The 8,931-nt window shown below is 41.7% G+C and overlaps 2 protein-coding genes across 3 annotated transcripts in view; one reads left to right on the top strand and one right to left on the bottom strand.

The window, feature by feature from the left end:
• Positions 1-8,776, bottom strand: part of LOC132697255 (rab3 GTPase-activating protein catalytic subunit) — a 37,670-nt gene extending 28,894 nt beyond the window's left edge. Inside the window, exons 1-3 of one of the 2 annotated variants that reach the window (XM_060662598.1) lie at positions 7,816-8,776; positions 2,166-3,412; positions 299-489 (exon numbers count right to left, since the gene is read on the bottom strand). In XM_060662598.1, the coding sequence (XP_060518581.1) occupies positions 299-489; positions 2,166-3,401 (1,427 nt within the window). In that variant the 5' untranslated portion in view covers positions 3,402-3,412; positions 7,816-8,776. Of the gene's footprint in view, positions 1-298; positions 490-2,165; positions 3,654-7,815 lie in introns of those variants that run through there. The other variant, XM_060662597.1, reaches the window with a different exon arrangement.
• LOC132697261 (ubiquitin-conjugating enzyme E2Q-like protein CG4502) lies at positions 3,736-7,822 on the top strand. The gene is made up of 5 exons (XM_060662606.1): positions 3,736-4,041; positions 5,667-5,860; positions 5,920-6,070; positions 6,130-6,365; positions 7,413-7,822. The coding sequence occupies exons 2-5, from the start codon at positions 5,734-5,736 to the stop codon at positions 7,643-7,645; spliced, it is 747 nt and encodes a 248-aa protein (XP_060518589.1). The 5' UTR covers positions 3,736-4,041; positions 5,667-5,733; the 3' UTR covers positions 7,646-7,822.
• Positions 8,777-8,931: the final 155 nt, after the last annotated feature.

Genomic DNA, 8,931 nt, shown 5'->3' with positions numbered 1-8,931 from the left:
TTACAATTTGTAATTGCTTATACATAAATTACTTTTTTTGATGAACTGTGGGGCCTTTTGTTCCTATTAACCCGACGATTGCGTACGTCACTCAATTTTCAACGTTGAGAGTTTCCCTTCAATTTATTCGGAAAAAAGTCAAGTACCGAAACAAGGATCGAACTCGGAACCCGCTATGTAGCGTCTTATATAACCAGCCACCCGGCTACGATGACGTCCGCGTTTATACGGCAATCCTTTAGTAAATAAAGCGCTAACCGATCGAGTTGACTCACACTGTGGGATAGTGACAACTCACCCGGGAATCGACAAGCTTTTGTCCCAACGGTAGCGCATTTCCTGCACGAACTCGTACCACAGATAGCAGAACGCCTTAACTCCGCCGAGGCTCTGAAGGCAATGCGACAACACCGTCGCCAGTCTCCAGACCAGTGAGTCTTCGGCGCAAGTTTTGTATCCCTTGAATTTTTCCGCCACGTTGTTGCGAATCTGAACCGTATACATAGTTCAAGTTAACTTAAAAAAGATTTTATTGAAACACGAACTAACCAAAACTAGAAACACAACGATATTCCAAACTTTAGACTAACCGAGCATATACTCTCCTACTGCGCAGATGTAATCATGAGGTTTTAGGGCACATTTAATGTTGAGAGCTTTTTTGACAAATGGTAAATCTGGTTTTGACGTTATATTTCTTGAGACCTTTTGATATGCGATGTTTTGAATGTAAAGAAGGGCAACGGTGGCAAGTGTGGGGTTGCTTTCGAATTAATTGGTTTTGGAAGGTTATGGAGAAGATGGTGATGTGACAATGCGTTATAAAGTATTGGTCTGTGTGCGTAAAGTTTCTATAAACAGAATGACTCAATATTAGATCTGATTTTCGTATGTTAGGGCGTATAAACCACGGAGAGATGAGGTCAAATAATAAAAGTATCATCAACCTAGCGTTTCCATTATTTTGGTTTTAGATGGAAGATGTCTTCTAAAAAATAAATAAATATATTCGCGATGACTGGTGATAATAGCGAACCCACAGCTGTTCCCGACGTTTGTTCATAAATTTGACAGTTACAAGAAAAAAATGATACAGACAAGCATTTTTCAATTATGATGATAAGGTTTGATTCCAGATTCTTGGATGTTAGTAAAAAGGGATTCTAAGTCGAATCTAACCAGATGATACTGTGGATCTAATGTATTTAACTGTTCAATGAAATAAAAAGACTTAAGTACGAAACTATCAGTTTTCCATGTAAAGGATTTTAATATAGATAGTTTTATTTGAAAAATTTTACTAAGGTTCTTCTTAATCTGATGTTAATTAATAGTTATATGGCGTCTGCGTGTAAGTCATTGTGCACATTAATAGAGGTAACTTCTGGTGAAAAAAACTTGTAATTATACAGGGTGTTTAAAAGGGGGTGATAACTCTTATGCATTGTTTCCTAGATACAGGGTGTAAAAGTTTATTTTTAAATAATATTTAAAGTAATTCAAATCTCTTTTCACGGATTTATTTCAAATTTACCAACGTTGTTTCTAGGGACTTGGCCCTAACCAAATATAAATTAAACAGTAGCCTTAGGGTGGGGCGGGGGCGCAACTTTATAACAAATTATTGATAAAAATGTACATCACTGATTTTAATTTCATTACGACATTTCCATAAGACAGGGCGATTAAAACCACTACTTTTTCATCTCTTGATTTTTTCTCATATCTTGCTTTATTTAAGAGATAAAAACTATTTGATTACATGTGCATTTAACATAAAAATATTCTTCAACATTCCAATAATATTGCGAACAATTCAGCTAAAAAAGGTAATATTTATTACTAAAAAATTTACAATTACAAAATTGTTTTTATTTGGTAACTAGAAACAATGCTGCCAAATTTCAGCCAAAATAAAAAACATTAATAAAAAAAATGAACGTCCTGTATCCTGGAAACAATACATTTCCGGAACTTCCTTTCGTTTGGTGGGAAAGAAATTGAAGAAAAGAAGAAATTTTATTCAAAAAACTGTGAGGGCGGAAATCTTTGTAATCAAAACTGACCTTTATGATTTATATGTTTTTTGTACCTTTTTTCCTTGGACAATATAATTTATATGGGGCTACACCCTAATCAACAAAAATAGGAAAGCAAAAAATTACCTCATTTTCCGCCAAAGGCTCCTCCTCTTTGGCGGATCCGTAGGGATAATCTGATCGTTCGTCGGCGTCCGGGAAAAGGAAATACAACAGGGGCTCCAATACGGCCTTGGGGATGGGGGCGGCGCTTTTTCGCGTCTCGCTCACCGAATTACGCGCCGCGCGGCTTAAAAACGTCGCGACGCTAGGAATGACCGGCTGGGTAAGACGATCCAGAGGATTGTGGGCCGCCGTCACCGGCATCGCGATAAAATCGCCGAGCAAGTCGTAAATGCTCGTCTTGCTGTTTACAATGTGGAGCAGCTCGTTCAAATTGTCGCCGAGCAAGCACAACGGATCTTTCGTGAATTTGGCAGAGCAGGACCAATCGGGAGCGTTGACGGGGTTGAAATCCGTATAGCTCTCGGTGTCCACCACGGAATATTCGGATAGGTGGCGCCACGTCGCTTTGAAAACTATACCGGTTATCGGTTCGATCGCCACACCGAAAGGGAGGACGTAAAAGTCCTCCACGTCCATGTTATCCAGACCGGTTTCTTGTTTCCAAAGCGCAGCGCCGAAATCTACCAAATCGTACGTCGACTGGGCGGAAACGACGACGTTTTCAAGAGTACACGGCGACCTCACTTTGCTCTTGAACAGTTCCAAAAGCCCCGCCAAGTAATAGCAGTTTTGGGGGCCGCGTTTCAAATGGACCATCTCGAAATCGGTACGGATATTGTCCAGTTCGTAAACGCCCAAATATAAATGTTGCCAAGCCTCCCTGATCTGGACAAACATCGGTATGTTGCAACGGGTGTTTCCGGAGGCTATGTACAGGGAACTCAGTAAAATTTTGATTTTACTCTCGCTCGTTATATCGACATTGTCAGACGTTCGAAGCACGATGAATTCGTCCAGCCCGTAACGATGCGACAGACACAGGTCTCGCGTTCTAGTCGTCTCGTCCTCTAAGCTGAAATCGTGCCAGCTATCGATAACGTGTCGCGGACTGTCCAAATCTTTCTTGATGTCGGGCCGATCGACTTTTCGATACGCGAAAATGTCGAAATTCGTGTCGATGAAGGCGAGTTTTTCGTTTTTCACGAGCCACGGCCCTCGGTCGATCGTGCCTGAAGCGTAACCCTCGTTTTTCCACTGGTTCACGATCTCTTCGATACGAGCTATAAATATTTCCCAATCGGAAGCAGTAGTGAAGTCCTGGTGATAAAATTCCGACTCGTCTATTTCTTCGTTCATGTTTACTTCGCCTAAATCGCAAATTTGGAGGTTACGTTCGCGTCCCTCTCCGTTTCGCAAACGTCGACACACCGCCCACTTGACAGGCACTCCGTAAAGTCATCAGCGAATATTAAAATTATGTTGAATACGTCAGAGACCGGCAGAATGTTGTTTTTTTCACCTACTTTCGTTTAGATAACGATATAAATACATATTGTTAACCCAATTTTGGTTTACCCAAACATGGCAGTAATCTTCGACTTTACGGACGCGCAGCGACGAGATCTTTTATTGGTCGATTTCGTGCCTACGACGGTGACGTATTTCGGGATCGATCCGCGGATCGTCCAGCAAGTGTGCGCGCAATCGAAGAAGGGCGCACGACATCGTTGCCGTCAGATGTTATCGCGGAGAGGTCGACCAAAGGCTACGCACCGAGATTGTCGCGTAAAAAAATCCGACGAACGTAGACAAAAATGCAGAGAAAACAGCGTCGGTAAGTCGGACGGCATCGTCCGCTAGTTTCGCGTCGCCGTTCGGTTCGCTCACCCGATACACGGAACACAACTTTCCATTGTTGACACCATGGCGTAAACAAAACACACGAGAGGATATTTTTCACCTGCCCGCCCGCCTATAACAAAAACCCGTCTCGGACGTAAGTACCCGTTTACTATGGTTTCGATATGACGTCACGAATTTTATAAGAGCGTCGTTTAACAAATGCGTATGCCTCTTGTCCGTATGTTGGCAATTAATGGCGTTGTATGTCATGCGGTTCTTGAGATGCACACGAGATCGCCCGTGTGTAGTTTATTGCATTGGAAAAACCTCCATTTGCAATTTTGAAAGCTTCCAAACTTAGCTTAAAAGTCCGGAAAACTATAAATTTTACTCCCAAATCGTCAACCAAGAATACGCGGTGGTATAGTTTGCATCGTTGCTCGCGCATTTAGCTTTTTCGGGGTATAAAAAGAATTCAATTATGAAGTGCATCTAAATAAGCAAATAAACTAAAAAATCCAGAAAATATTAGTGTTTATAAGCTTTAAACCCCTTGTTTTTCATAATTCAACCGTTGTTTCGAACAATCACATTATTGTTTTTGACAGTTCTCTGACAGTTGTCAAACCGCTTACAGATAGCAAAAATCAGTTTCGGATGTAAGTACGTTTGCAGTTAATGGCGTTGTATGATAATATGCCCAGATGACGAACCGCACTTGCATTCCTACCCTTCTGGCAAGTTCTGAATTATATTTTTTTGCCTATGCACAAGTCACAATTCGGTTCTTTATTTTAATTTAAGCTTCTAAACCACATCGTCAGCATTAACATCATGTATTTTACCATCTTTAAATTAGACGCCTAATTCTGAGGAATTGAGGAATGATACATACGGATTACGCCTCCGTCAGCGAGAGAAAACGGAATGCATTTTGGATTTTATTCTTCTTCGTTTTTCGCCGTCCAGTTTGTATCTTGGCTGGCATTATTCATAATTCAACCGTCGTGTCGAATAATCACATGACTGTCTTTGACAGTTCTCTAACAGTTGTCAAACTACGCAAGCCGCAGATACTAGAACCCCATTTCGGACGTCAGTACCCGTTTACTATGGTTTCGATATGACGTCACGATTTTAGTAAGAGCGTTATCTAACAAACAAATATACCTTTCGTGCTTGATAAGGTGCCTAGATGGCGAACCTCACTTGCAATCCCACCCTTCTGGAAAGTTGTACCTACTTGTGCGGGTAATAAAATGTTTCGGAGTTATATTTGTTGTCCATGCACCAATCACAATATAAGTGATTCGGTTCTTTAATTATTAGGTCAATCTAGCGCAAATAAACTAAAAATTCAATAAATATTAGCCTTTATAAGCTTTAAACTCATTCTTTTAATTTTTCCACGCTCGTGTCGAATAATTTACTGTTTTTGACAGTTCTCTGACAGTTGTCAAACGAACTGCGCAAACCCCTGACTTTTTGGGTCTCGCCCGTAAACCTGAAACGGGAAACGCTAAAATTACTTCAAAGTGAAACCAAACCACCCGTTTTCACAGACCACCACCTACTCGTGGGCGTGACGAGCGATAACGCAACAATCCAAACAATTTATTTTCGTCTCCGCCATAAATCATGAAGATTTAATAAGTTCGTTTCCGCCAAACAAACCTGTGCGACTACAATAACGCGCTTATTCAGAGGGGTTCAACGATCCAACTCGAGATAAGCGGGAGCGATAGCGCGCCGACTAATAATGCGACGCTATTTTCGCAGATTCCCGAGCGACGATAAACGCGCACGTTGCACAAAAACCACTGATGCGGACACCTCGCGCGCCAACATGAACGTCAAGCCCAAAGAGCGAGTCACCGCCGTTTTCAGGCGCATCTTTAAACTGACCAACAAAAATGAGGTTAGAAAAACGAAAGGCGCGGAGAGCGATTCGCCCGCAAGACGTTTCCTACGAGGTGAGTCGCTTATTGAAGACGCGTTTCGCGACCCTAACCGATTTTTGATCTCTGCGAAGGTTATCGGGACACCGTATCGCCCGCGTCGTCGAGCCAGCAGGCTTCCTCCACTTCGTTCGGCGCGAAAGACAATAATAAAACGGAAGAGGGAGCTCACAACAAGACGGTACGCGCGAGGCGGCTCATGAAAGAGTTCCACGACTTGCAGAGGTACCACAGAACAACGCCGCACTAAAATTGTATCTACTAACTACCGCGTCGATTCGCAGAATCTGCAAGTCGAAAACTGATCCCGTGTTCACCGTCGAATTGATCGACGACAACCTGTTCGAATGGTACGTGAAACTGTACAAACTAGACGACGACAGCGAACTGATGGGCGACATGACCGAGCTCGGCATCCGCTACATCCTGCTGCATCTCGTGTTCCCGGAAAATTTCCCATTCGCGCCGCCCTTTGTCCGCGTGATCTCGCCCAGGATCGAGAAAGGATTCGTCATGGAAGGTACGACCGGTCGCGTCAACCGATAACTTTAATTTCATAGATCATCTTCTTCTAATACGTTTCACAAACAGTGAGGCACAACTACTACGACCATGCGCCCATTACCGACATTGGTCGGGGTTACTTCTACTTTTATTTCTAATACGACTAGTCCATAATCGTCCAGTCAAACTTCTATATAATCATCTCACGCCTCCAGCAATTATCTCAGACGGGATATCCGATCCTACCTGGCCTGGATACCAGCGTGAATGTAAGACATCCCGAAACCGACCAATGTACAATACAAATCCATAGACCTCCACGTACCGCATAAAACAAGCACTAATTCTAAGAATTCAATTAAAAGATATTCTAAAATAAATTCATTCAAATGACAAAATTTTTCAACAGATTTCTAACTTTTTGGACCCAAACTGGAACAAACGTCCGCCATGTGCAATGGTTCCTTTCCGTAAACTCTTAAATTCGATGCAATTTGTACATATATTTGTAGTCTTTGCCACGCACATAGCGACCTTTGGGTCTATAAGAAAATCCAAATACTAAAAACGGAAAGAAATGAGGATGTTGGTTTGAAGTTCTGCATAAAATCCTACATTTACTAATTACATTAACGTATGTATTCTCTAAAACGAATTTATTTTTTTATTAACTTTTATTAAATTCGGGAAAAAGTAACTGGCAATTTTATCTGTCAAATTTCCGGCTATAGAAATTGCATCGTGTCTACCGGGCTTTGCAAAACAAACCACTTGATTCAGACCGATATTAAAACTTTTCACGACGTAATCTCATCACTTTTAGTCAAAGGTTCTTCTTCCTTACTTTGAGTTTCTGCGCCTACAAAATCGTTCGTACGCGAATGCGGCCATTTCCGGAACCGATATAAGCACCTACTACAAATCCGCAATCATCCGCGTATCCCGACGACTAAACAGAAAAAACCACATCGCACACACTTCCACAGTTCGTTAACTGGTAACCTCGTACGATATTTTCAACCGATCGCTGAAATAACCGGAAAAAGGCATCATTTCGTTTTAGGGGGCGCGATATGCATGGAACTGCTGACGCCGAGGGGTTGGGCGTCAGCCTACACCGTCGAGGCGGTGATAATGCAGTTCGCCGCGAGCGTGGTGAAGGGCCAGGGCAGAATTCAGCGCAAAAACAAGGGCCTCAAGGTGTTCAATAAAAAAATGGCGGAGGAGAGTTTCAGGTCGCTGGTACGGACTCACGACAAGTACGGCTGGGTGACGCCCAGTTTGTCCGACGGTTAATCCACGTTCTCGGACGCTTACGCAAAACGCTACCTCGCTACGAGGGGTCTCGATAACAATTAGCTCATTGTTTAATAAAATGACGGACGACGGGTCGTTTCACGAATTCCTTCCGCGTACGACACACACACGACTGACATTAATAAGCGCATTGCTCAAAAGTCACTTACCAAATTTGATTTATTTTTATACGCCGACTTGTTTGAACCACCAGAGAAAAGCAAAAGCAGAAATTACCCTTGGCAGAAGTATAAATCACCGCGAACGTGCATAACTAACGATATCGTAAATGAAGATGTAAACGTCAACGCCACAGAATACCGACACGCGAACGGATTAGTTGCAGATGTCTAGGTGGCGCTGCGAGGGAGTTTTTTTTTATTGCACACAATTATTACAGGGTTCATGAGGGAGTACAACGCGATTTGACAGTCCCGCAGCGTTGTCCCACATACGCACACGATTTTTTGCTCATAACTGCTAAACAGTTGTGCCAAATGAACGTTTCGCGAAGATAAATCATACTATGATATCGATTAACAATCAAAAATATGTTGAAAGGATTCGCATACGTAATAAACTATATCTATGGAGAGGTTAGGAGCTCGAATTCATCTGCGTCTGTATTAAATAGGTTTGGAAAAGTCCTACACTATGCTAGCTATCAATATATAGGTCGAAAAGGCCTACTACACCAAAAAAAACTTAGAATCTTATTAGCCTCTCGGATAGTTGAATGTTCAGTATATTTTTAATAAAGATACCGTTATACAAATACATATAAGTACGTGTTTTTAAATATATTGTAAGCTGTCCAACAGTAGCAGTATTAGAATTTGTTATAGTTCTAAATGTTTTTCGTTGTTATGAAGTGTATGAGATATATAGGTAGCTTTGTATAAAATAATTTTTGTCTTCCAGACGTTGTTATTATATGTTTTATATTTTATTATACAAAATTGTATACCTGTATGTGTTACTTACGTGTACTGGTTTTAAAGCGCCTGTATTGAAGCCATCCATTGAAAAGGAATTGGCTAGCGATATAGGACATAGCGTAACCACTATACTCGCACTTGGCGTTTTAGAACTTTACATCGATGGCAACAATCCATGTTACCCTAATAAATACTTCACTAAAAAAACACGATTTCTACTTTCTCAACACTTCCTAAAGAAAACCACAGTTACGACTTTGAAATCCGAGGATCTAAAGAGAGAGAAAATAGTATTTGCTCTCGGCTGAGCTAGACTGCGTTAGGCGTTCGCCCAATACGTGACATCCG

Source organism: Cylas formicarius, unplaced genomic scaffold (genome assembly GCF_029955315.1).
Source record: "Cylas formicarius isolate icCylForm1 unplaced genomic scaffold, icCylForm1.1 PGA_scaffold_1__22_contigs__length_36826433, whole genome shotgun sequence".
Classification (NCBI taxonomy): domain Eukaryota; kingdom Metazoa; phylum Arthropoda; class Insecta; order Coleoptera; family Brentidae; genus Cylas; species Cylas formicarius.
This window is presented reverse-complemented; position numbering and strand designations above follow the sequence as displayed.